This window comes from Neovison vison, chromosome 13 (genome assembly GCF_020171115.1).
Source record: "Neovison vison isolate M4711 chromosome 13, ASM_NN_V1, whole genome shotgun sequence".
Lineage (NCBI taxonomy): Eukaryota > Metazoa > Chordata > Mammalia > Carnivora > Mustelidae > Neogale > Neogale vison.
In genome coordinates this window covers 29,848,287-29,876,181 of record NC_058103.1, presented here as the reverse complement: position 1 = coordinate 29,876,181, position 27,895 = coordinate 29,848,287, and the positions used below count along the sequence as shown (strand labels likewise).

Here is a 27,895-nt window from a genome sequence, read left to right as displayed (position 1 = left end):
AAAAAGAGCCGAACTCTTTTTTCCAAGTACACATGCGGTTAGGCCAAAGCGTGAAATGTAAAAGAGAGCATCACGGTGAGGCTGTGTTGGGGCACCTGTCTGAGCCTGCCCACTCTGTCTTCCCCAGCCCAGCGTGAGGCCCTAGGGGGACCCTCAGAGAACCCCCAGGGAGCACAGTTTGAAAACTGCTCATTCTGTTCAGCTCCCTCATTTTACACATGGAAAAAACTGAAGCCCAGAGAGGCTGTCGTCCTGGGTCAGGGTGTCCATCGGGGACGGAGCCTGCCGTGCCCTCCAGCCCTTGGCCTGTGGCTCTCCACCCCCAGGGTCAATTTCCTGCACCAGCAGCTGAGAGGGGAGTACGAGGCGCTGCATGCCCACGCCAAGGAGCTGAAGACCTCCCTGAACAACTCCCAGCTGGAGCTGAGCCGCTGGCAGGCGCGGTTCGACGAGCTGAAGGGGCAGCACCAGAGCATGGACATCTCGCTGACCAAGCTGGACAACCACTGCGAGGTGAGGCCTTGGGACACGGCCGAGAGCCCTGGGCCCGGGGTGCTGGTGGGTCCTTGCTGGCGCTCGAAGACAGTGTGGGGGGTGGCCCAGGGGCCAGGATGGATTGGAGGCATTGGAGAGGGAGACAGCCACCCTGGTGGGCAGGGATGTGTCAGAAAGCACCTGTCCAGCTGTCCTTTGCTTCTCGCAAGTTCAGGGAAGCGCGTGGGAGCAGCAGGGGCAGTCTCCTATCCAGTCCCGCCGCTCCAAGCTGGCAAATCCAGCCCTGCCACTCTTTGACCTTTGCAATTCTGTGTCCACACTGTTCTAGAGAAGAGGCGTGGGTGGCTGACTCGGACTCCGGCTCCCGGGGCAGCTCGGATGGCGCTCACTCAGGGACGCCCCTGTTTCCAGAGAGGCAGAGCAGTCCCGTGGGGTGCGCTAGGTGGGAAATTTGTCGTCTTAAGCAGCAGAACCATCTCAGATGAGATCATGAGCAGATCCCAGGACAGATAAGAAAGGCAAAGTGGGTCGAGCCGGCAAGAGCAGCGTGGTCCCATCCCCCTTCAAGAGGCCCCAAGGACAGCAGCGTCCCTGGGACACAGCTCCTCTTGGCTCCCGTTTGTCCAGAGACCCTCTCGGAGGCCTTGTCCTTCGAGCTCCTGGTAGCCCAGTGGGACATCACAGCTGAGGAAACCGAGGCCCAGGGTACACAGCTGCCTCCGGTCCCCCCTTGGCTGGGTCTGGGGCATGGGGTTCGTGGAAGAGGTTGGGGGCCGGACCCCCGAGGCTGTCTGAGGCCCAGGCTTGGGATGTTCCTGCTGCATCTCCATGACGGTACTCTGGGGCAGGAGCCGGCAAATCAGCCGAGGGTCGCATCTAGCCCGCTGCCTGTTCTCGGACAGCTGTGACCTAAGACTGTTGTGTGCAGTTTTAGTGGTGGGGAGATTCTCCCAAACGATAGCTTGTGGCAAGTGGACATGATTGGAAATTTAAGTGTCTGGGATGGGGACATAGCCGCACCCGTCTTGGTGTGCCATCCGTGGCTGTTTCCAGTGGTGGTGGCGGCCGAGTGGGAACACTGCCACAGACACCCCCGCCCAGCCGGGAAACCTGAAATACTTAGTTCTGGGCCCTTCACAGAAGAGGTGTGCCAGCCCTCGTCCAGAGCAGAGCTGCCCCACAGAAATATAATGCAGGCCACAAACCCGAGTTAATGTTTTCTAGTAACCACGTTAAAAAAGTGAAAAGTGGGGGGAGGACTCATTTTAATCATCTACTCTGTCTAGCCAGCATATCTAAAATACCATTTTGACGTCTGACCTCCCCAAAACCCTTACTGAGTTATTTTATGTTCCCTTCTTTATTACTATGAATTCTTCGGAATCCTTGTTTATTTCAGCTTGTCGCCGCTCAGAACAGCTACATTTGCAGTGCTCCGTGGCCTCACGTGGCTGATGGCCACCAGCTGGGGCGGGGCAGGTGGGGATTCGGCTGTCCCTGGGCCGGTGGCACACTCGGTCCTTACAGGTTCTCACAGGCCGAGGAGAGGAGCATGTCTCTGTGCGCGTGACCTTGCCCTGGAAGCTGGGTTCCCAGTGGTGGAACCCTGGGGTCGCACACTGTGTGACACGCTGATGTGTGTTTTAGCTGCTGTCCCGTCTCAAGGGGAACCTGGAGGAAGAGAATCATCACCTGCTGAGCCAGATCCAGCTGCTGAGCCAGCAGAACCAGCTGCTCCTGGAGCAGAACTTGGAGAGTAAGGAGCAGTACCATGAGGAGCAGAAGCAGTACATGTAAGGATGTGTGTGCGAGCGATGCCTGTAGACCGAGGGGCTCTGGCTTCCCCGGGCCCATGCCAGGACCTGTGACATTCTGGGCAAGGAACGGCCCCTGGGCCCGTTGGTGTCCCGAGGGCATGGGGACAGTCCGTCTCACCAGCACGTCCTTCTCTTATCATCCCTGGAATGGGTCTGGGCTTGTGCACCTGTGGTGGTCGGCTCTAGTTTGCTGTTCAGAGGCAGTGCCTACCGCCAGAAGCTTCGGAATCTGCTTTTGGAATATAAGCTCACTTGTAAAAACAGGACAGTGCCGGGGTGGCTCAGTGGGTTAAAGCCTCTGCCTTCAGCTCAGGTCATGATCCCAGGGTCCTGGGATCGAGTCCCGCATGGGGCTTTCTGCTCAGCGGGGAGCCTGTTTCCCTTTTTCTCTCTCTGCCTGCTTGTGATCTCTGTCAAATAAATAAATTTTTTAAAAAAAAGAAACAAAAAACAGGACAGTGCCAACAAGCAGGATCTCAGGGAAAGAACTCAAACGGGAGGTTCACGAAGCTGTCACTCTTCGTGGAGGCATTTGTATACTGCAGGTTTGGCACTCAGTTCGGGTGGAACCCCGCCAGCCTCACAGCAGAGGGGCCCGAGCCCTCGCCTCTGGTTCAGAGGCCTCCTTTTCCTGGCAGCCTGTGGGCAAGGCGGATTGAGGGCTCTAACCCCCATGACTCCCTGAGATAATGCAGAAGCACCTCAAGGCCTGGGGTCCAGAAGTGTCTTGATCCTTTCCATGTTTCTGAAAACGTGAACTGGTTCTCACCATTTACAAATTTGGCTCAGTAACCTCGGTGTCCTGGCTTCTCTAAAAAAAAAACTGGCAGATCTGCCCTATAGGCCTTGCGCATGCCTGTCTGGCAGCCAGCTGCTGGGGCTACCGTCCCCACCCCACCCCCTGCTCCTTCCAGGCCTGCTTTGCTCCTTATCTCCTTGGTCTGGCCCACCAAAGCTTTCAAGTTTGCCCCCGTGGGAAGGTCATCAGAAACCCAGGGTCGGAGCGGGTCTGGGTCAGAGGTCTGCCATTGCAGAGCTGACTCTCTTGACCTTGATGCCCACCCAGCGCCCTGAGGGCACACCTCTCCCCCTCACCACAGCTGTTGTTAATACACAAGCCCTGTGTCCGATCCCACATGCCCAGTGTTGTGAACGACCTGGCTGGCAAGTCCTTGGGGCTTCTAGAAGTACTTCAGTTTTAGATGGTGAGGGTTTTGCTTGAGTTGACTTGCACCCCGTCCCTGAGTGTTCTAGCACAACTCTGCAGGGTACCCGGGTTCCCGGACCCATGCCAGATGTTTCCGTGCACATATCCCCAACTTCATGGTCATGATGGTCATGAACACGATGACGTCCAAATCCCAGAAAAGGTCCTGGGCTGGGCAGATGAATTCATGGTATTTTATTTAAAATGGGATTGAGAAACCCCTTCCCTCTCTCTTCACAGAGACAAATTAAATGCCTTGCGGAGGCATAAAGAGAAACTGGAAGAAAAGATCATGGATCAGTACAAGTTCTACGATCCTGCTCCAAAGAAGTGAGTTGATTCATGTGTCGGGGACGTAAGCCCAGAGCAGAGCCCTTCCTCGTGCATGAGTGGAGTGGAACGCGCTCCCACCTAGAACGGCGCCCGGCCTGGAGGGACCGTGCCTCCTGCTCTGTGGAGGCCCTCGCTGTTGCAGGCCTCCCCTGGGACTGAAGGAGTTAGATTTTCAGTCTCACCTTCTGTCCCCCAGCTTGTCCTGGGATGTTCAGCGGATGCCAGCTGACCCTGACGAGACAAGGGCTTAATTTAGACACAGCCCTTGGCAAGGGGGGGGCGGAGAGTCTGTGGTTTGGGAGCCATTAAAGTGGGACAGAAGGGTGGCCATTTGAGATTCTGTCTTAGGATTTAACAAGATATTGGAAATCACATTCCTGTTTGGGGGACGGAAGCTGGTGTACCCATACCCTTTAAACACGGGAACCTCTGGGCCTCACACAGATGCCTCTGGACTCCCTGAACCCCAGGGCGGGTTCACAAACTCAGTCCTTTCTCCAGGGAGTGGCAACCCCCTGGTGGTGGGGCCGGCCCAGTCTTTGCAGAGTGCCAGCCTCTTACGGGAGGCCTTCCCCTGGACCAGGCCTGAGCCCCAGGAGCCAGTCTTATTCCGAGTCCCAACGCAGCCCAGCCTCAAAGTGAGGATCACCATGAATCTGTAAGGTTCTCTGGTGAACCACAGATTTTCTGAACCTCAGTCCTCTTCCCTCTGTCTGGCAGAAATGGAGGCCCAGATGAGACCCAGTGCTTTGTGCAAACGCAGTACGATCTAGTTTCAGAGATAACTTTTTTGGTGATATCAGAATGCCCCCATTTCCCAGCAGCTACAGCTCTGTTGCTTACTCTTGAAATTCGCTGGTTTTCAGCCCACTCTTCCCTCCCCTCCCCTCGTCTCCCAGGCTCCTTCGTGCCAGGGACTGGTTGAAGAATGTCAGTTTATCCCACTTACTCTTAACTTCAGCAGAAAACAAGGAGGTCTGTGACACAGTCCCAAAATGGCATTTTGACCGAAAAATCGCCCATGGGTGGGGCTTTGTTTCGCACAGATAATCAAGAGTTGGAAATTGACACCACGTTTGAAGTTCTGTTTCCCCAAGAGGCTAGTGTGGATTTCCGCCATGGTGTGCACTTTTACCGTCCCTGCTCCCCAAATCCAGTGACCGTGGTGATGGCAAGGAGCACCATCATTCTGAACCCCAAATTAATGGCTTATGATGGAAATCCCGGCTCACATCAGGGCACCCGTGACCTGCTGGCATCAAGGGTTGGTTGTGTCCTCCTAACAGTCTGCTTCTCACTAGGAAGAACCACTGGATTGGCGCCAAAGCCTTAGTCAAACTCATCAAACCAAAGAAAGAAGGTTCCAGAGAACGACTAAAGTCCACCGCAGAGAGCCCTCCTTGGCAGGTGGAGTCCCCAGACCCAGCCTCGCCATCTCCTCAGACCCTCAGATTGCAGCCAGAGAACCCCGAGACCACCCCGTCTGGCTCCAACAGTACAGAAGAGCGGGACACCCTCAACGGGCCCGTGGGGAAAGGTAGGAGCGGCTGACCAGGCTGCCGTTGGGCAAAGGAGGGGGATGGGTGCTCGGAAGGGCTCTGCCTGGATGGGGCAGGACGAGAGACAGAGTGTGGGTGTCGCATGCGTGCCTGTAGGAGCGTGAAGAGGACGTGTTGCTTGCACACAGATCTGCCTCCTTGCCTAGGTTTGCAGCCCAGTAGAGAATACAAATTCACATCGGCAGCTTCGTCCTGTGACAGGTTTGTTATTTTAGAACGAGGAGCGTCCTACATCACGTAAGCCGTGGTAGCATCCCAGGCCGATGGTGATGCAGGTGCAGCGGAGACGGGCTCAGGGGTGTGTGTTTCGGGGCTGTGTGTGTCAAAGGGTCAGAGGCAGCTGTTTCTGGAGGGAGATCCCAGGTGCATTTAACCCCTTCTGTGCATACACGGGATCTTCAGGAATTCCTGAGTCCTCCCAGCCATGGAGCCCTGCCTACCTTTGTACTTACGGCTGTGTTCTGGAGTTTGCCAGAAGTTCTGACATGGATTCTTAGTCGTATGTGGTGTATTTCCTCTCATCTGAGAGGCTATCAGCAGTACACTGTGTAATTGCTATCTACACCGCCGGGAGAAACACAGGCAGCCTGAGGAGTTCATGGTTGTGTTACACTCTGGTTAGAGGGCTCTTCTACAGACTCAGATTGGTGTGCACAGACACTCGGAGAAGGCAGGAGCACAGTACCTGGGGTGCACCTGTGACCGCTCCGTCAGAGGCCCACCTGGCCAGCGGTGACCACCAGCCCCATCAGAGCTGTGTCCGGATTGCGGAGATGTGAAGGAATGGGAGAAAATGTGTACCTCAGAAACAACTAAACACAGAAATTGCCAGAAACATTGTGAAGTTGTCAACTTTACTTTTTAAATATTGGTTTATGGATCCTTTACCCCTAAACCTGCCAAGCATGCACCCTGAGCAATTTAAATTTTTATGAAGGATGCTGGACCTTTCTGAAGACCAGGCCTAGGCCTGAGAGCCCTGTGCCCCTGCAGGCTGATGTGACAGTGCTGAGGGCAGGTGGTAACAGGCTGCCCCGTGAGTGTGACGTGGGCACAAGCCTTTTGGGGGCACCATTCAGTGGGTCCTGTTGTGTCACTTTCGAATGCAGAGGAGAAAGCGTGCCTGTGCACACATGTGGGGACGAATGCCTGAGACCAATTTAGGTAAAGGGCTCCGGGCCCACTGAGCGATGATGAGGCTGAACCTGGTTTCTGTCTAGCTGGGCGCTCTCGCCTCGGGTTTTCTCGTTGGCTCTTCAGAGCTGTTGGCCTTTATCCCCTCCACTTGTGTTATTCTCTAAACTGACTTGCTTAACTATTATCGGCCTAATGAGCTAGGAAACCTTGGGGAGGAAAAAAAGTACTCAGCTGGTCCAGGCTGTTGTGCCAGCCCACAGACGAGCAAGTCAGGGAGAATCCTTCACAGCAGCAGCAGCTGTGCACGTACTGGGCGTCCCTTCCGGGCTCCTTTTAGCTGACTGACACGCTTTACCTGGCTCCCAGAGTTCTAACTCCCCCCTGAGGTGGGCACGATTAATCATCCCTGCGAAGGGAGTCTTGACGAGATGTTAAACACTTGCCAGTGTAATCACTGGCAGAACTGGGATGCCCACGCGGGGCCGCGGGGCTGGAGCTGTTCACCAGCATGTGCAGGTAAAGCCCTTTCGAATGAGCCCCAGAGCCTGGGGCCCCTTGTTCTGTGGCGCCAGCACTGACCACCAGGTGGCGCTGTGGCGGCAGAAATAAGCAAGACGGTGGCATCATCCCGGATCCTAAATCAGAAATCCCTTGGCCCTGCTGTGTCCATATGCGTCGTGTTTAGAAAGTACGGCTGAGGGATCTGACCATCCATGAAGTACAGGACTGGAGTAGAGGGTGTGCCGGAGGTTTTAAAGGAAACGATTCTTGGTGGTGTGGGGTTGGGGGACACAAAAAGAGGAGGTATTTTCATTATTTTGAAACTTGTCCCGTTAGAAGAGGTTGAGATGCACAGAATTATCGGTGAGTGCTTTAGTAGACCGCCCTCTCGTGCCATCAGGCCAGAAACACACCGTGAGGTGTTTGCCGGGCCCTTGAACAGGAACGGGAGTGGAGCGTGCCCCAGAGCGTCAGGGGGCCTGTCATTAAAATGGATGAGTAAGAGAAGCCGGGTCCTAAATTAATAAACATCCTCCTTTAATAATTTAACATGTCGAAATTGAAAAAGTCTCAGCCCTCGGCTCCTTGAGTGATACACAGTTCTCCTCCCGTGCAGAGAGAAGCGTTGGCACTCAGACGCCCCTGCATTGGTCACGTTGAGTCAGAGCATAAACGATTCACCCCGTCCTGATTCTGGGCTTGTCCTGGGTATTGTTCCCGTGTTTCCTGGGTCGGATAGGATTCTGACCTCCTGCCTGCGTTGAGCTAATTTAGAGCTGTTTGCTGTATTATTCATTTCATTCATTTATTGTTGTGTTTTTTTTTCCCTTCCTCTCTTGGGTTATCCGGGGAATAACCATTTAGCAACTCAGCGCAAAAAGAGTCCCTTTTTGAGAAGCAAAAGCAAAGACAAAGACAAGTCTCCAACGGCCCATCCGACTCTCTCTAAACGCCTGCGGTTCTGGTCTTCCTCTGACATCCCATCCTCTCCTAACGAACCTGTCCCTTTTTCAGAAATTGGGGATTTCTAATCCTTTTCCTTTATCATGTGTTTTCATCATGCACCATCCTCCTTCATTTCTGAACTCCAAACAAACCAAAAAAAAAAAAAAAAAAAAGTACCTAAAGGCCTGATGACCCCCAGTGGACTCCTCCTCCTGATCCCAATTCCAAGCCAAGTTTAAAGTAGCCAGCGTGGATTCTGATTTCAAAAGAGAAGATGAGGTGTCACACCCTCTGGACCATTTCTGCAGCACAGCACAGTTGTAGGGAGCCTCGGGACATCCACGCACAGGTCCGTGGGCCAGGATGTCCGTGCTAAGTAAGTCCGGCGGCCAGGGGCCGCCCCCCCCACCCACCCACGCTCGTACCCGCAGCCCTGTGTCGCGCCCGTGTGTGAAGCAGAACTGGTCAGTTGTTGCTTTGCTTCCTAAAATAGACGGCCTCTGTCAAGTGATATTTTTGTATTTTTTTATTTTTTTGAAGACTTGTTCTAAGCAGCTGAATTTAAAGCTGCTGTCCTTTCCCCCTCCATCAGAGCACTGATTGTGGCTTTTGCTGTCAAGGCCCTTTGTAGACGTGCTCTGGGTCCCAAAGGACTTATGGCTGTGTGTTCCAGCAGTTTGTATAATTGGATCGATGTTGCCAAGCCAGAGGTCAGCCCAGAATGAAGTTTTACGACCTCTTGGACATGGATGTTAGACGGTCTCGGACAGAAAGCCCATCCACACGCCGCTCACGCCCCGAGCAGGGGTAACGCTGGTCGATAGAGGCCTTTAGCTACTGCGCTGTCTGCTGTCTGCTGTCATTCTCGTGCCGTCTTCTGAGTTTTGCCTCATCTTTGTGTCCACCTGTATGGTTCACGTACATGTTTTGGCTTGAATTGACTCACTGTTATCACTTAAATTTATTTGAAATTCAAGGGAGAGATTGTTAGCAGTGTTGTCCGTGAGAAACCAGTGTCACCACAAAAACAAGGTAACTGTACGGACAGATACATACCTATTAAGCCGTTGAAGACGGTTGATGTGGCATTGGCTTCATGTCACAGGCTTCGCCTCGGGGACTCTGGGCCTCCATGGCCCCAGTCCTCAGGGGCCCTGTCTCGCCAGCATGCTGTCGGCCTCGTCCTGTTTCTCTGCCATCCGTGCTGCCTGCTCCCCTCCGCCTCCCCTCCGCTCCTCATTTTAACTGCACCTGTTGGATGCTTGTCCCGACTCATTCCTCCAGACTTGAATCTTGCTTCTCATCAAGGGTATCTTCCAGAATCCAAATTTTGCCTTGGTTTCAAGTTGTACGATTTGGGCATTGAAAACGTCCCAGGGAGTGCAGACCCCCGAGTGACTGAAGGGCCGGCAGGATCAGCCCCGCAAGGGGTCGTGGCACCGGGTCCCTGCTTTGGGGTGCCTAGAGGGGGACTTTGTGTGAAACGGTGCTGTCCTCATGTTCTAGGCTCCGGCCGCACATGTATCTTCCACTGAGAGAGCCTGGCCCCATTCCTACTACTAGGCAGTGGGAGAGTTTTTTGTTTTCTTTTTTTAATGTTTTTACAGGAAAAAAAATTGTTTTAATGGGAGTATGTGTTCAGGGTAGATAATGTAGCGATTGCAGATGAGCACAAGAAATGGAAAAAGTCACTCATACAGAGGTTCAGACTTCTTAAGTGGGTAAGCTGCTGAAGGGGTAAGCTGCTTTCTCAAATCCTAAATGAAGCCAGTTGGCAGGATGCACATCTGTCCGTCCATCCGTCCATCCTGAACCTCCAGGACGTTGGCAGCAGGCCTGGCGAAACCCTGAGCAGACTTCATCAGGATCCTTTATAATCGGGCATCCGAGTTACACACGTGCCCACAGCTCATGTGGTGGCCTTCTGGCAACAGCTGGTTCCTCCTCCTGAGTCATCCTGTCCCATTCTTTCAGGGTCCCCAGTCTGACCCCTGTGTGGAGCCGGGGCCAGCCTCTCTGCTCCCACCCCCCACCACAGGCCCATAGCCAGGGACCTCCTGTCCAGCACCGCAGCCCAGCTTCCGTCCTTGTGGTCTGTGCACACCCGGTGCCCCTGCTTCTAGGCCTCGGTGTGGCAGCCCAGCCTTACACAGGATTGTGCCACTCTGTTTCTCAATGTCCTTCTCTGCCCCAGGCCTTGGGGACCTAAAACCAAAGCAAGGGTCCCCGCACAGAGGCAGTCTTGACCACACGGATGCCTCCGCTGACCCAGCCGTGAAGCTCTGGCCCTCGGAGCTGAGCTCCCGGACCTATTCAACCTCAGCCATCACTACAACCCCTTCCAGCTCCACCTCCCTCTCCCGGCACCCAGGCCGCACCAAAGGTGAGTCACGGGTCCTTCCCGAAGACCCTAGGCTTGCAGAGACAGGTGGTCAGCAGGCCGCTGAGGCTGTAGACCTGCTTTGCCGTCCCATAGGCCCAGCTTCGGCCCATCGGCCATGTGGCTTGGGGCGGACAACCTCACCCCCTAGTGGCCCAATCCTAAGCCGCTCTCACCACCCCCATTCAGGAATTGGTGGCACCAAGTAGCTCCGGAAGGGGCGTGAACCACAGTTTGGGCAAAAGCAGGCAATGCCCTAACCCACGTTGGTAGGAGTTTGGAGGCTTATTCTCTGTGGAGGAGACATGATGTATCTCTGAACCTGGAGGTGGCTTGGGGGAGCAGGAAGCAGGGCTCCTTCGCTGAGAACAAGGGGATCCGGGGAAGGGTTTACACAGCCAGCCTCTCCCAGGGGCCAGCAGCCGTGCCTGGTCGCACCTTCAGACATGAGGTTCAAGTGTTCTTCAATCGATCTGATAAGCCTGAGGAATTCCCCACAGAGCGGCTCAGTCAGATCTTGTCAAGTGAAGCCTCTGAAAGTTCAGGGACTCCCCGGACATCCAACAGCAGTGACCCAAACGAGTGTGGGACCGCAGAGTCACCCGACATGCAGCCCAGAGATGGCCACTGTGCGGTGTCTGTCGTTGGCGTGGTCCAGACGAGGCGACGCGTTCGCCCCACAGAACAGGAACAGGATGCTGTAAGCGAGAGCAGTGAGGGGAAGGGCGCTTGGAAATGTAAAATATGCGAACAGAAAGGAAGATCAAGCCTCAGACTAAAAACGACATCCCTCGTGTAACTAGAGACAGGAGCGTATCCGAAGCCACAGCTGGCGGAGCCGGGAGGGGTGTCGGGAGTCAGAACTGGGAAGGGCGATTGCATTTCATCATCGCACCCCCCAACTCGACTCCTGAAACCTGGCTGCGCAGAGTCTTGTTTTGACAGGTAGAGTGCACAGGGTCCCCGCCCTCGGGGTGCCCCTGGGAAGAGAAGAGGAGCAAGCACAGGGCGGCCACACAGGCCTACTCTGCTCCCAGCTTGACCCTGGAAGCCGCAAGTCGCTCGGGGGTCAGGGGAATGGGGCCGTGTAGCAGCTGGGACGGACAGTCAGCATTTCCCCTCCCCCTTCTCTCTGGGCTTGGGGTACAGAAGCTCTGTCTGGTCTCCGGGTGGGGGCTGGGGACTCCCATCTCCCCCTGGACTTTAGTGGACCATGTGGCTCAAGGACCAGCCCTTCAGACTAACCCACGGGCTGTGTCAGCCGAGGTCCTGTTCCTAAACCAGAGTCTGAGCCTAGAAAACACCTCTGGCTGTTCCTACACCTACAGAGCCCACGGGAAAGTCAGTCACCGCTGCAGACCCTGCCGTGGCCACGCGATTTCCCGGCAGCCCATTCTCACACTCCCACGTTCACGTCCAGTGGGCACATAGCCAGCTTCAGTGGAAGGAAACCCCCTTAGAATCAGACGTTTTTTTAAGTCATTCTGGTTTCTTTGAGAGCAGAATTTAACAGGATCTGGGAAGAGAGATATATATTACTGGTTTGTGTCCGTTTCCAATATAGATTTAACATTCCAGGATTTCACATTTGCATGTCCTTTGCTTTACAGAATGCCTGTCTTCTGAAACATTTTTTCCCCTGAAAATATGCAATAATGGTTGTTTTTTTTTTTTAAGATTTTATTTATTCATTCGACAGACAGAGATCACAAGTAGGCAGAGAGGCAGGCAGAGAGAGAGAGGGAAGCAGGCTCCCTGCTGAGCAGAGAGTCCGATGCGGGGCTCGATCCCACGACCCTGAGATCATGACCTGAGCCGAAGGCAGAGGCTTTAACCCACTGAGCCACCCAGGCGCCCCTGCAATAATGGTTTAAAAAGTAATCCTACCAGTGCCACCGGTCACCATAAATTCAGCAAGCAATGTTTTCTTTGTAGTTCTCTTTAGTCCTTGGATTGTATCTCACTAAGGATGCTCTCACAGAGTTTTACATTAAAAATTCACTGCAGATCAGTGTTTCTCTTTGATAACATGAACAGCTTGACACCATAAGCTTTGTTCCTGTTTTTAGTTTTAGACTTTTTTTCTTTGTAAATTAAACCCTGTGTGTTTTAATGTGTAAAATAACCAAACCAAAAATATTCGAAAACCTGAATTACATGAAAAGGTATACTCGGTGCCCCCCTCCCCCTTGGTCCCTGCAACTCCATTCCCAAAAACACCCTCTGGATAAGCTTTTTTCTTAGTCCCTTGTTTATACTCCCGGTATTTCTTTCTGTAAAAATAAACCAAAATAGGGGCACCTGGGTGACTCAGTAGGTTAAGCATCTGACTCTTAATCTCAGCTCAGGTCTTGATCTCAGGGTCATGAGTTCAAGCCCCACATTGGGTTCCACATTGGGTGTGGAGGCTACTCAAAAGCAAAACCATGATAAATAAATAAACAAAATCTACACACCTGGATTCCCCCACCCCGGGCATATATCCTGGAGATCTTCCTTAGTCTTTTTCTAGCTCCATACTAATGAAAATGCCCACATCTTGATCCTTTCAATCACCCCACCCCCAGAGTTGATTTCTAGAAGCAGGATTGTCCTGTCAAAGGACAAATAAAAATGTACTTTTCCTAAATAAGAGTCTGTAGTTGTTCAGAGTGTTCCAGAAAACCCTATCTTAACCAGAGATCTTACTTCCACCATAGGCTATAATTCAGATGACAGCCTCTGTGACCCATCCCTGGAGCTGGAGTTCAACCACAGGCCGTACGGTGAGTGCTCAGTGCCTCGCGTCCTTGGGCCCGGCGTCTCAGACTGGGTTTCATCAGCAGTGTTTTTCTTTTGAGCTCAGTCCCATGTGGAAAACAGGTAGACGAGATGTTGTTGCGTTGAATGGGAATGCAGAGGGCCACAGTTCCTCCAGGCTCCTTTCCACCCTCCCAGGGGCCTTGGGCATGTGAGTTCTGCTTTCATACCTCCCATGACAGGGAACTCACCACCTTAAGAGCAGCCTACTTCCACAGGTTCCAACTCCCCTTGCTTGAAAATGTCCCTGAGGTTTGCTAGGACTTTCTGCTGACCCCATTGGGAGCACTGGCAGCAGGGAGGCCTCTCATTGTTCTCACTTGGATTTTAATTGTCTAGAGTAGCTCTGAGATGTGTGTGGTCTTAGAAATTGTTAGAAGCATTCGGCCATTTGACTTAGCTATATTGTAAGTTTCTGCAGAAGAGAAACAGTGAATTATATACCAGCCTTCTCAAAAATTAAAAGCTGCTTTGCGTTTTAATGATTTTTGAAAAACAAAAATCGTAGTAGGGTGGGAAAATAATTCTTTAAAAAAAAAAAAAAACAAACCCTCAGAACTCACAGTGAGTTCTGTTTTTGTTTTTTGGTTTTTGTTTTTGTTTTTTTTTTTAAGATTTTATTTATTTGACAGTGAGCACAAGTAGGCAGAGAGGCAGGCAGAGAGAGAAGGGGAAGCAGGCTCCCCACTGAGCAGGGAGAGTGATGCAGGGCTCTATCCAAGGACCCTGAGATCATGAACTGAGCCAAAGGCAGAGGCTTAACCCAGTGAGCCATGCATGCCTCCCCCCTACCCTAGTCATTATCTTAAACCTTCTGTGATGCTGGTGTTGGATAGATACAGACACCACACTTGGCGTGAGAAAATACAGGCTCTGTGGCAGAACAGTTTAATGCACGGGCTCTGTGTCTTCACACCGAGGGGCGGGGAGCACACCCGGGGGTACTGTTCCCCGTGATCTGTTGAGGCACCCTGATGAGCCAGATTGGTACTCCAAAAGCTGACCCCTGAGGGGTTTTCTTCCTAGGTACTCTGATTCCTTGAGCTTTTCTTAGCAGGAAAAAGAAGGAAAAGCAAAAGTGCTTTGGGGGTTAGGGGACTCCTGGTAGCCCGGTCGGTTAAGGGTCTGTCTTTGGTTAAGGGTCAGGTCATGATCTCAGGGTCTTAGGATCAAGTCCTGCATTGGGCTGAGCAGGGAGCCTGCTTCTCCCTTGGCTTCCCTCCTTCCATGCTCTTCGCACCCCTTCTCTCTCAAATCTTTAAAAAGAAAAAAAAAAGTGTTTGGGTCCTATTGATTTGTATCACCCTTTTCTCTTAATGAAACTTCATTCCTTTTAAAAGAGAGATGTGCATTTTTTTATGTCTTTTTCCCCTCCCAGAGAGGAGACTTACTCTGCTTTTATGCTTTTCATGAAAACTTAAGCATTTTTTGGCGCCTCCCCAAACCCCATTTGCTAATAGTAGTTTTCCAGATGCCTGCTCTTTGCAGAGTGCATCGGCACTTGGGAACCCGGCGCCCTGTAGACCCAGTCAGGAGAGTGTCCCCAGGGCATGGGGAGCAGAGCGTCTCCCATGTTGGCCTGTGTCCAGGTCTCTGTGTAGTTCGACCCAACACCTGCTGTGTGCTGAGGGGATGCAGGAATGATGAAAGTGCAGTCCCTGTCCCCCAGGGGTTCCTGGTCCCACAGGACAGACACTGGTGCAAGGCTCCTGGAAGAGCGGACCAGGAGAAGCAGGTCTGCTGGCCTTGAAGGGGCAGCTGCCCTTTGCAGGTAGAGCCCCCCCTCCTGCTGGCTCAGCCTATGACCTGAGAGCTGCCACACGCCACATCGGGCACACACCGGCAGCAGCCACAAGGGCTGGTTTCTCTGGCCCTTGTCCCTGTACAGGTCGATTTTCCCCTCACAGGTAGATGTGCATTTGAGCTGGGGAAGCAAGGAGCTGAGGGACCACGAATGATCAGGGAAAGCCAGCTCTCCCCCACCCCAGTTCCCCGCACCGGCCCCTGCAGCTCACTGGAGTGAAGGTGCCCATGTGCAGACACACACCCCCTTGTGCACATGTGCATGTGTGCGGCCCACGGATGCCTGGCTCCCACTCTCCCCGGGTCTCACCGGTTCCAGAAAGCTCTGTGCCGTCTTGGGATTGAGTCCTCCCACCTCAGCTGTTGGCTCACCCCGAGCCTCCCTTCTCTCCAGTCTGCTTGCGGCGCCAGAGTCCCTAGCACTAGAGCTAATAAAAACAAAGCTGGTGGTCGTTTCTGGATCGCCTGTGGGATCCAGGCGATCTATGCCTTACACCCACATTGGTGAAGCTGGATCCCCTGAAGGGAGAACACAGAGAACCCCAGAGTCCGTCCTTCCCGAGGACATTGCCTTAACTTCAACGTTACAGCGGCTTTGCTACGCAGCTTTTCTCGGATTAGATGGTTCGGCGTGGGGCCCACCTGCCCCTGGCCATTCAGGCTGAGTGTCCCTTCCTTCCAGTGTCCCGTCCAGACAGCTTGGAGAGCAGTCGGAACACATCCAGCGAGAGCTCGCCTCTTAACCTGAAAGGTAGGTCAGCCTTGGCTTCCGTGCACTTCTCGTTGTATTTGGGTCTTTGGTTCTGGGCTCGTTTATTTTTAAACTTCGAGCAAACACACAGGCTTCTTTGCTGCCTCATGCATTTGCACGTATGGGCCATGTCATGCGGGTTCGGGCCCCGACCTGGGTGTCTGAGTGAATCCCTTTACCCCCGCCCAGCCCCAGGGCACCCGGGCCCAGCACCCCTGCTCTGAATCCAAGCTACTTCATCTGTAGAGTGGGGCTGCCATTAGGACCAGGAGTCTGAGGTGGCCAGAGAGCACCGCTGCAGCATTCTGATTCTTTCTGTGTTTTAACCGCTATAGTGCACGGTATTGTCTGTCTTAACGAACACTTCTGTGCATTTGAAAAGGACGTGTATGTTGTCCCAAGATTAGAAGCTTTTCAAAGATTTTTTTTCTCTTAGCGTGCACCTGACCAGCCCGTGGAAGACGCTAGCATGTAGCAGGCCTAAATAGCCCTTCAGTGAATGGATGACACCTGACGAGCGTGGGGCCTCATAGCGATGAATGTTAGATAGTCACTTAAACTTCACCAGGAGCTCTCCACTTTTATCTCAAGTAACTTTATTTTTAAATGCCAGACGGAGACATGGGAAGCCTCCTACGCTGTTGGTGGGAAGGCAAGCTGGTGCAGCCACCCTAGAAAACAGTATAGGGGTTCCTCAGAAAGTTAAAAATAGAGCTACCCTATGACCCAGCAGTTGCATTACTAGGGATTTACCTCAAACATATAAAGGTCATGATCCGAAGGGGCACCTGCACCCTAACGTTCATAGCAGCGATGTCTACAATAACCACACTATGGGAAGAGCCCAGATGTCCATCAACAGATGAGTGGATAAAGATGATGTGGTGGAGATAGACAAGGGAATATTACTCGGTCATCAAAACAAATAATTTTGCCATTAACAATGACGTGGCTAGAACTAGAGGGTATTATGCTGAGTAAAATAAGTCAGTCAGAGAAAGATAATTATATGATTTTACTCAATATGTGGAATTTAAGAAAAAAAACAAGAACATAGGGGAAGGGAGGGAAAAATAAAGGTAAACTCAGAGAGGGAGACAAACCATAGGAGACTGTTAACCATAGGAAACAAACTGAGGGTTGCTGGAGGGGAGGGGTTGGGGGATGGGTTAACTGGGTGATGGGCATTAAGGAGGGCACATGATGGAATGAGCACTGGGTGTTACATACAACTATGATCACAGACCTCTATCTCTGAAACGAATAACATACTATATGTTAATTGAATTTAAATAAAAATAACAAATGCCAGACTGAAATTCTGAAACTCTCAAAAAAAAAAAACTTTTTTTTTAAGTGGGCTTAATATGAGCCTTGAACTCACAGCCCTGAGATCACGACCTGAGCTGAGGTTGAGATCAAGAGTCAGACACTTAACCAATCAAGCCACCCAGGCGCCCCTCTCCTAAATGTTCTTACTATGGAAACCCCAGCCTGGGAGAAGGGAGTCCGGCTTCTCCGCCAGGATTCTCTCTGTTTTGGGTAAACCCAATGCAGTCCAGAACCCTCCCCCCCAGAGGCAGGCACGAGAGGGGAGGGAGACTCAGGTGTGTGCCTCTGTCCCGCCCCCCCGCCACCCAGGGTCCTCGGACCAGCTCCACGGGAGGTCCGAGAGCTTCAGCAGCGAAGACCTGATCCCCAGCAGGGACACGGCTGCTTTGCCACGGGATGCCAGCACCCCAGGACGCACCGCCCTCGGCCGCCATGAGTACCCCCTGCCCTGGAACGGGCCTCTCTCCCAGGACGGCGTCCAGAAGAGAGGCACTGCACAGCCCCACGCGGGGGGACGGCCCTGCTCTCCCTCGCCGAGCAGTGAGATGGTCACGCTGGAGGAGTTTCTGGAGGAGAGCAACCGGAGCTCCCCAACCCCTGTGAGTGGCCCAGGGCTGGGACACGGCGTGCCTCTCTTACCCTGCCCTCTCCCTGAGTAGGGACCCGGGGCAGAGACCTTGACAGCAGAGGCATAGAAGGGGCCGGGGCAGAGGTGCCGTGGTCTGGGTGCAGAGCTGGTGCAGGTGGAGAAGGATACCCAGCAGCCGGCAGGCCATATGCACTGGCTCCCAGCCCTGGACCCCAGGGGCCGTTGGCCCCATCTGTGGAGTGAGGCGGCAGGAGTTCTTTGCCAGCACGGAGGGCAGGGATGGGGTGTGCCCCCCCCAACCCAGGAGCTTCTCTCAAGATAGGGCCAGCCCACGACTTGGCAGGGGGAGAATCTCACAGTAAATTTTGTGGTGAAGCTCTGAATTACCCACTCGCCCTAAGCCTTTACCAGCAGAGGTCAGCAGGCTGTTTCTGGAAAGGGTCTGGAGAGTAAATGTCTTGGGCATTCCCAGCAGTACAATCTCTAGTCAACCGCTCAGCTCTGCTGTTGCCGTGAGAACACAGACGGAGCCCATCTCTCAGCCAACGGGCACAGCTGTGGGCCCACAAAACTTTACTCACAGACGTTGACATTTGGGTTTTGTGTCATTTTCATGGGTCATGTAAGGCTGGGTGTTTTGTGTGGGAGGGAGTTGGGGGTTTTGGGGTTTTTTTTTGTGGGGGGCAGGGAAGATTTTCTTTTTTTTTTTTTTTTGACAGAGAGAGGGAGACAGTGAGAGAGGAAACTCCAGCAGGGGGAGTGGGAGAGGGTTTCCTGCCAAGCAAGGAGCCCAACTCGGGGCTCGATCCCAGGACCCTGTAGTCATGACCTGAGCCAAGGGCAGATACTGAAGGACTGAGCCACCCAGGCGCCCCACGGCTGTCCTTTTTAAAAAATTTTTTTTCAATCATTTAAAAACATAAAAGCTCTTCTTAGCTCATGGGCCACGCAAGAACTTGTGGCAAACACATTGAGCCACACAGCTGGAGTCTGCTGGCCTGTGTTCTATGGCTCTGACCCCTGGATATCCTGTGCATGAGGGTCCCCATCTTCTGTCCCCTCTTCAGGGCCTCAGTTCACCTTTTCTGAAGCGACAGGCGCGTGTTTTGCACTCTGCCTGACTTCAGTCACGGGAGCAGCTGCGTAACTGGACACATGAACATGCTGTCTTGCAGTTGAGCTCTTTTAAGGATTTTTAATGCTTCCAGGATCCCGTCTCATTCTCCTTCGACCGCTGAACTTTCCTTAGCTGCACGGTAAGCTCTGTGAGCCCCGTCAGCAGGCCGTGGGGGAACACACTCTCGTTCAGTAGCTGTTTGCTGAACACCTACCGTGTGTGACGCAGTGTGCCTAGTGCCTGCTCTCGAAAGCCAGAGCAAGCCAGTGAATGACAAGCGGCACACTTGCTAGTGCGGTCTTGTGGTTAGCCCTGAAAGGACATGGAAAACGTGGTCCGTGCGCTCCCTCCCTTGATATTTCCATCTGGTAACCACTTATCTATGTGCTGGGAGTTGGAGAAACCAGACAAAAGCCCTGCTTCTTTCAAGAAGTTTAGGGTCTGCTCAGTGGTTCCCATATTCACCTGGTGGCCTTGCCAGGACACAGGCTGCCCCCGGAGCTTCGGGCTCCGTGGGTCTGAGCTGGGGCTCCCGGAGAATCTGCAGCTGTCCTGGCTTCCTGGATGAGGCTCTGGCTCTCGGCGTGTGTCCAGGCATCCCCCACCGAGGAGCCCCGATCTGGTGGAATAAGTGAAAACAGTCCAGAAAGCAGGGCTACCTGCACTTGGGAGACTGTCCTTCTCCACTCATTTCTGACTATGTATCTGTCACAGTGAGTTTGCTTTCCCTTTGCAGATTTTCGGGGAGAGGGACAGTTCTGTGCACAGTGACAGGGCCCAACCTGTTCAGCACGGACCTGTCCCTCGCACTGCTCCTCACTCACACTCCGTCTTGTCACCTGACTCTTTACAGCCTAAACAAGCCCGAAATAACCTTGCATGGTGGCAGCTCATGTTGGGAGCGGCCATATGGCCCTGGAGAGTCACACTTACCTCTCTGCCTTCCCAGGATGCGGACCCCCTGCCAACCCCATGCACCTGACCCCTCTCCACCCCCCCCCCCACCCGCCCAAGGAAGTCACAGCCTGCCCCACCCGGGCCTCCACTCCCTGGATATTGATGATGCCAGGAGGCGGGTGTCTCAAAATGGGCTCCTGGGTGGCCAGAGGGGTTGGCCCCCTGAGGGTGCATATGGAGAATTAAAAATGTGCCACAGGGACCCAGGTGGCACCGTCAGCCGCTGCAGTCAGACGTCACGATGCAGCAGGAGGCATTCATCCCTGGTCTGCTCTCTAGATGTGGGTCCTGTGGCAACCCTGAGGCTTCAGCTTCCTCACCTGCTAAAGATTGTTTTAGTCCAACTTAAACAACCTTGCAAGGTTGCTTTGACAATGAAGGGAGGGTTTGGTTTCTTGGTGATTACACCCATAGTTCTTAGCACAGAGTCTGGCACTCGAGAAAGGGTTCCCGTCAGTGTTAACAATGGAAGGTCTTAACACACACTCCACCAAAATCTGTGGCCTCGCCGAGCATCAGATAGCAGAGTGTGCCTCGGTCAAGTTGAGCATCCAGATGTTTCTAGGGGCCAGGAGCTATTGGCGGGTGTGGATGGCTTCTGAGCCTAGCTCTCCCCACCCCCACCTGCCAAGTGAATGTACTTCCTTTCCTGGGTTTTTGGGAATCCGTCAGCCTAAGGAGGAACCTCTGCTTGGCTCCTCCAGGCTCTGAAGTCCTGACAGGAGGCTGAAGTTACCGAACGGCGTCATAGACCCTGGCCTCTGGTGACTCTGTGTACCTGCAGGGTGGTGGAGAGGACACCAGTTCACCAGCCAGGGGAAGCCCAGCCCTTGAGGGGAGCAGGCTGGTGGGCTGCGCCATCCCCTGCCCGCGGTTCCCCCCAGGCAGCCCCAAGGTCCTGGGCAGTCTGCGTTTGTGGCTCCCACTCACCCCCACCGTGCCTGCCTCTCACAGGGCAGTGGTCTGAGCATCAGTGAGGTTCTGGCTTTTTAAGAGCAGCTTTTGCTCCCTTTCCTCAGTGGCCCCAGACAAAGCCCTCGTGTTGTGTCTGAGTGTGGTAGGCTGACTACAGTACTACAGGTTGGCTTGCTCCCCCTGCCCTGCCTGGTAGGACAGCAAGAACGGATGGGGACAGTTGGCTGTGGTCGGGCTTTCAGTCCCGACCTTTCCATAGCATGGACGAGCTTTGCAGGAAGTCTTCTCCTGTCTGATGTGTGTGCTTATTTGTGAAGTTAGGGGGCTGCCCCAGTGATGTCTGTGGTTCTCGCCCTGCTGAGCCATGTATAGCCCCCAAAGCCTGACCAGGGGTGATGTATGAGTGGTGGGGCGACATTAGACCTCAAAGAGGCCAAGCAGGAGCCAAAAAACCTCTGCCCTGGCCACCTGCACTGCCCAGCGGACATCCTGGGGTGGGGGCTGAGGGAGGGCAGTCCCAGCACCGGCCTGGCCCTCGTGGCCACCTCTCACTTCTTCCTTTCCTCCCTGTAGGACACTCCCAGTTGCCGGGATGACCTGCTGAGTGACTATTTCAGGAAGGCCAGCGACCTCCCAGCCACTGGAGGCCAGCCAGGACCACCTACCAGGAAAGAAGGGGCCAAGATGCCCACCAGCTTTGTGGCCCCCACCATCAAGATGGCCATCAGCACCTCTGAGGGGAAGCTCCCGAAGCCCGGGCAGTATGTGAAACCAAGCTTCAGAGCTGCTGAGGCCGAGGCCCTGCCCAGTGGCCCCCCGAGGCAGGTCCAGCCTCCCCAGAGCCTGTCTCTGGGCAGACCCCGGCAGGCCGCCATGCCCCCGACATCCCACACGCCTGCCAGCAGGAGCGCGTCTCTGAGCCGGGCTTTCAGCCTTGCCTCTGCCGACCTTCTCCGAGCCAGCGGGCCAGAGGCTTGCAAACAGGAAGCCCCTCAGAAGCTGGGGGGTCCTGACAGCTCAGGGGGCAGAGAAACGGGCAGCCATGTCCTACAAAGCCCCACACCCCTCAGCTCCCACAGCCTGGCCCGGGAGCGGACCCCACTTGTGGGAAAGACTGGCGGCTCTGGTCAGGGCCCAGGCCCCCGCAGCCGGCCCCCGGATGTGAGGCGTTTCTCACTGGCTCCCCCAAAGGAGGAGAGGCTGGCCCCCCTGCAGCAGTCCGCCACAGCCCCGGCCATCGCCGCTGGAGCCGGAGGTTCCTGCAGTGGCAGCAGCAGCTCCCAGACCCAGCACTTCCCCCCCGCCGCAGCCCAAGCCACCAGGACCAAAGCCCAGACGCCCCCCCACGCGGCAGAGGTGGCCACCGTCGTCCCTGTCCGGGGGCCACTCAGCTTCTCCGAGGGTGATGGGGTCCCAAGGCAAGGCCACAGTGAGGGGCTCCCCGCCAAGAGCCCGGGGAGGTCTCCTGACCTGGCTCCCCACCCCAGCCGGGCCTCCGAGGACTTCAGCCGCGGGAGCAGCTTGAAGAGCACGCCGGCGTCCCCCGAGCCTGGTGGGGACCCGCAGACGGTGTGGTATGAGTATGGCTGCGTGTGACTCATCTGGGCCAGCGGCTTCTGAACCTTCCAGCGACTGACTCACCTTCTAATTATGATGGCCTTTTCTTCTGTCTGCCTGTGGTGCCGGGAAGGGGTTTAGAATGCGGACCGGGGTTCCTGGGCATCTCTCCCTCTTGTTCTGTTAATGAAAACACTGTGCCAAGCCCTGAGAGGATTACACTCCCGTGTGTGTGTGTGTGTGTGTGTGTGTCTTTATGTGTAGCCTCCAGCAACCGCTCTTTTGAACAAATCCACGTCAGCACGGGGACACTCAGAATACAGTGACACAACTGACCCCAGAGTAGACACTACTTGAGCGCGTCCTGGCAGAACACTCATTTACAACTTGTCGACCTCTCTTAAGGCACTTGTGTTTGTGTGTGTGAGTGTGCAAACACACGTTCCCATGGCCAAGCCCTAGTGGTTCTGGAAACTCCATGTCCTCTTCCTAAAAGCCATTTGATCCTAGGAGAAGTCCAGACAGGCCAAACTACAAACAGCTGGAGGACCTCGGGGAGACACCAGAATTAGGATTGCTGCTGAAACCCGGGAGTGCGGCCACGCCATTTCCTGGGGTCCCAAGCAGTTCCACCTTACCCCAGGGCAGGTGGCCTCGGGCTTGGCCCACCCACCCGCAGTTGGCTCCTGGGCTCCATACGGTGCGCTCTGGGGGCCCCGCGGAGACCTGCCTTCCCTGGCTCTCTCTTCTTGAAACACTGGATCTTCTGGGGCTAGGGACCGCGGCAGAGAGGAGCGCCAGTCTCGGCCCCCTCCCAGCAAGCGGGCGTTGTGCTCGGAGGGGAAGCACGCGCAGGAGCGGGTCGTAGGCCTGTGTGGTAATGTGGCTGCCGCCTCTCTCCTTCCCGTCTCAGATGAGAGACTGATTTATTATTTCTGAATAATTTCTTGTGGTAGAAACCAAATTTCTTTTAATATATTATATATGTACACACTCCTGTGAAATATATATACTTCGAGGGGGATCTATTTATGTTCCATTGGGAGTCTGTCTCTTCTCTCAGGAATCTTACCTGCTGCTTTGTGTATTTGGTCAGATTCCTGACAAACGTTTTCTGTTTAGTAAAGGTGCTCTTTCTGGGATGTACTAAACCTGGTGATTTTATTTTTAAGGTATTTTTTTTTTCTTTTGATTTAATATACTGAGAAAGAAATGGGACTGTTAACAAGACCAGTTGTAGGAGTGGTTTGGGTTGTGTACTAAATAGCCATTCATTCTGGAACACGAGGACAGGTTGATAATAAAAAGGAACGGCAGAGACGCGAGTCCTGGTTTTTCTCACTGGGCGGGCTGGTGGCATTGGACGGGCCATGGTGGCTGGGGGGATTTCAGGGGGTCTCCGGGCTCTCCGGGCGCCCGTCTTCACCCCAGAGAACCTTCCCGGCCGCCGGAACCCACAGCTCCCTTTGCCTCCAGGTCACAGAACACAAAAGAGCAAGGTTTGGGGGCTCACTCTGCAACGGCTTTTTCCCAGACTCGCATTTATTTTCAGCTTGGAAGAGCTAGATCCCATTTTGGTGTGGGATTCATCTTGTGACAGAAGTTCAGCTTCAGCTGGTCCTTTGGGTTTTCCCGAGGCTACTCAACTCGGAAGGGTCGGATCTGGAATTTAGATCTCCAGGGCCTCAGTTCGGATGCTTAAGTCAGATGGAGAGAAGGAGACTGGCAGAGACCTGCCCACACTTAAGATCTTTCTTCAAATTGTTCTGTCTAGCGGCTTCTTCAGTGTCTCCTTCCTCTGAAAGTCCCCTCTTCCCTCCCCTTCCACCTGTCTCTGCTGGAACTCTGCACTCGGTGGCCCGAGACCACTTAGGGAGAGCTGCCACCTGCAAGCCTGGGCAACGGCCTCCTCCTGTGGGGCCTCGGTGGGGATTTGATGTGTGGCCTGTTCCTCCTCGAACTTAGCCTGTGAATCTCTGCCCTCTGGAACGTCTCTTCAGTGCTCACACTTGCCAGCCCCTCATTCATTCACTCTCTCTCCAACAGACTCACTGAAAGCTAAGAAGTAGAACATTAGCCATCAAAAAATGAAATCTTGGGGCATCTGGGCGGCTCAGTGAAGCATCTGCCTTCAGCTCAGGGTCCTGGGATGGAGTTCCTTATCAGGCTCCTTGTTCGGCAGAGAGCCTGCTTCTCCCTCAGTGTGTCCTACCCCCTGCTTGTGCTTGCTGTCTCTAACAAATAAAATCTAAAAAACAACAACAACAAAAAGCTTGCCATTTGCAACGACATGGATGGAACTAGAGGGTATTATGCTAAGCAAAATAAGTCAGAGAAGGACAAGTATATGATTTCACTCATGTGGAATTTAAGAAACAGAATAGGAGCAGAGAGGAAGGGAGGGAACAATAAAACAACGAAATCAGAGGGAGACAAACCGTAAGAGACTCCTAACCATCGGAAACAAACAGGGTTGCTGGAGGGAAGGGGGTGGGGGGATGGGGTAACTGGGTAACTGGGCATTAAGGAGGGCACATGACGGAAGAAGCACTAGGGGTTATGTGCAGCTGACAAACTCTGAACTCCACCTCTAAAACTAATACACTATGTTAATTAATTGAATGTAAATAAAACTAAAAACAACCAAAAAAGCTCAAGTGCTAGGTCCTAGAGGCTTCCCCTTCCACGCACCCTCAGGGCTAGCTAGCTAAGTGTTGACCAGTCCTGACCTTGAGGCCTGAGGTCACACCTGCTGTCCGATTCCCGCCTGCTGGGCCTGCAGGCCTCAACTCCTAGGCTTGGCCACCCCTGCCCCCACCCCTCTGGCTCCTCTAGCTCATCCAGGGGCAAACTGTCCTGCAGTCACAAAAACCAGAAGCCCAGGATGCAGGTTTGGCCCTTGTCTCCTCACCCCACATATTATAGGCCACATCCTGGCCTGAGGATGGGTCTGGAATCTGTACCCCTGCCTTTATCTTAGCCAGCTGTTCTCATCCCAGGTCGCACACACACCTGGCCTTGGGTGTTAGCCAAAGCTGCCTGCCTTGGACGACTTAGTCCTCATGGTATTCACCCCAGGTGACCTTTTGAACGATCCCTCCTCTGCCTACCTCCACACTAACCACACCCATCCCTTTGTGGCCTGGGTCCTCTGCATGGCTCACTTTGAGGTGCACCCAGCCCTCTTATCACTCCCTCCTCTCACCCCAGACAAGCTCATACACATCCACAATTTTAATTACAATCTGTTCCCAGAAGGCTCCAGACATCTCCAGCCCCAGCCTTTCCTTGGAACCTCCAGACCTGACCTGCGTTTCCAGCTTGGATGTCCCGAAGATACCGCCAACTCAGAACGCTCAACATGGAGGTCCCCATCCTCCCCCACCAAAGCTTCTCTTATGCTCCCCATCTTGTCCTATCTGTCCCCTTACATCTAGACAATATCCAATATTCCCTTCCCTCTTCCCCGTGTCCTATCCATGACTTCATCAGCGGATTCCAACTCTGACACCTCGTTCACATTGGCAGCCCAACCCTGGCAAGCTTCCCCCCACCCGAGTGGCACCCCAGGGTCCTGCTGCGGAGCGGGACACCCCAGATCATGCGTCTCCTAAGCTCCAGGCCCCCACTCTCTGCAATGGCCTGGTAGCTGTGTGACCTGGTGTCTGGGAAGAAGCCAACTGATAGCTGGTATTGATGTCCTTTGCTCAGGGGTGTGGTCTGCCTAGAAAGAGAAGTGGGATCATCTCTGGGACAGGAGGGGCTCACCCTGGGTAGGACACCAAAGTGAGAAAATGAGAGAGGGATAGAACAAACCTTGGGAGGCATCCAGCCAGCGTTTAATATCCAGCCAAATGTTTATCAACCAAGTGGGGAAAGAGGAAAGAATGTGTGTGTGTGTGTGTGAATAGTTTTGCTGATATAAAGATATGTAACAAAACTTACAAATAATAAAATGTGCAATACATTTTGTTGCAAAATCCACACCTCTCATTGCTTCTCTTAGAAAGCTCTCACTGATTTTTGCCAGACGTGTATTTATAGCCAATGGATGCGTGCCACTCACGGATGCGTGTCGTTCCTGCAGGAAGGCTGGTTCGTATTTTCGTTTATGTCAACCAGGAAGATGAAAGTGAAACAAGCCAAAGATGCATGTCAGAACTTGGCCCACCCACCCCACCCCACCCCCTGGTGGAGGATGGCATGGCTGCTGGGTCATGCAATGGTTCTGAAGGCAGGACCAGCGAGTTTCCTCAGTTTCCCCACTGTTCTCATTGTATTGGCTACAAACACAGCACACCTGCCATTAGTATGCACCCCAGACTCACTTTTATGTTTTTTTTTAAAGATTTTATCTGTTTATTTGACAGAGATCACAAATAGGCAGAGAGACAGGCAGAGAGAGATAGGGAGGGAAGCAGGCTCCCCGCTGAGCAGAGAGCCCGATGCGAGACTCGATCCCAGGACCCTGAGATCATGACCTGAGCCGAAGGCAGCGGCTTAACCCACTGAGCAACCCAGGCACCCCACTTTTATGTTTAATCAGCTTCTTAGCATTTTCTCCATCGTTTTAAGTCTAGACCCTCAAGAAAACATACATCAAGCCTGGACTGGGAATATTTGCCCATTCCTGTGGTATCAATACTCTCACTAGGGCGGATTCCAAGCTGCTGACGGGACGTCAGGAAGCTGGGAAGGAGGTGGGAAGGGATGTGCAGCAGCCCCTGTCACAGGACGCCCCGATACCCCCATACAGTGGGTGTAAATAACCTTAAGAGTATAAGAAACAGTAAAATAATTAGGAAGTGGCAGGTTTTATGTATTTATTACCTTCACTTTTTTTTTTAAGATTTTATTTATTTATTTATTTGACAGAGATCACAAGGAGGCAGAGAGGCAGGCAGAGAGAGGAGGAAGCAGGCTCCCTGCTGAGCAGAGAGCCTGATGCAGAGCTCGATGCAGAGCTTGATGCAGAGCTCGATCCCAGAACCCTGGGATCATGACCTGAGCCGAAGGCAGAGGCTTTAACCCACTGAGCCACCCAGGCGCCCCTACCTTCGCTTTTAATACACAGTATTTAATCAGAGGTTTACATAAGTCAGCTTTTAATGATGACTGTTTCACAAACGGCTTTGCAGAATCCTTTAGGGATGGGCTGAAAAAGCAGACACAGAACAACTGAGAAGTGACCAAAGGAGGAGGAACGCGTGAACGGCTGACCACCCACTCCATGTTACACAGGGCTCACGGGGCCACGGAGCCACAGCGGGAGGCTGGAAACTGCCCCTGGCGGCTCTCTCCGCTCCATCCCCACCCTTGCCCTTCTGCAGGCGGCAGAGGGGGAGAGTGAGCCTGAGAAAAGCCCATCCCCTCTGCCTCTGTCAAGGAGGGCGGTGAACCACACAAGGTCAGGCAGGAGCCCGGGTCTCCTGGCAGGCCTGGCACTTCCTGGGGACAGGGAAAGGGTCGTGGCCGCACTCAGACCAGTCCTCCCCTTCCCAAGTTCTGGCTTTTCGGTCCAGCCCACTGAGGTTAAGTTTGTGAGCGATCACATGGCCCGGGCAGTCCTTGTCAGTCTGAGATCTGGCGGAGCAAGGCCAGCCACCTGCGCCCCGCGCCCCACCATCCCCTCTCCCAAGAGACCCCTAATAAACAGCGGGCAGGAAACCCCCGGGCCCCCTCGGTACCGGCAGCGCGGCGT

At 53.7% G+C, this 27,895-nt stretch overlaps 1 protein-coding gene across 6 annotated transcripts in view; it reads left to right on the top strand.

Annotated features, from left to right (window-relative positions):
- Positions 1–23,512, top strand: part of CCDC88C (coiled-coil domain containing 88C) — a 123,570-nt gene extending 100,058 nt beyond the window's left edge. For 5 of the 6 annotated variants that reach the window (XM_044229977.1, XM_044229976.1, XM_044229978.1 and 2 more), the window contains 9 exons: positions 327–513; positions 2,143–2,288; positions 3,760–3,849; positions 5,154–5,389; positions 10,189–10,377; positions 13,074–13,139; positions 15,659–15,727; positions 17,369–17,658; positions 21,211–23,512. In XM_044229977.1, coding sequence (XP_044085912.1) covers positions 327–513; positions 2,143–2,288; positions 3,760–3,849; positions 5,154–5,389; positions 10,189–10,377; positions 13,074–13,139; positions 15,659–15,727; positions 17,369–17,658; positions 21,211–22,233 — 2,296 coding nt within the window. In that variant the 3' untranslated portion in view covers positions 22,234–23,512. Of the gene's footprint in view, positions 1–326; positions 514–2,142; positions 2,289–3,759; positions 3,850–5,153; positions 5,390–7,913; positions 8,570–10,188; positions 10,378–13,073; positions 13,140–15,658; positions 15,728–17,368; positions 17,659–21,210 lie in introns of those variants that run through there. The other variant, XM_044229981.1, reaches the window with a different exon arrangement.
- Positions 23,513–27,895: the final 4,383 nt, after the last annotated feature.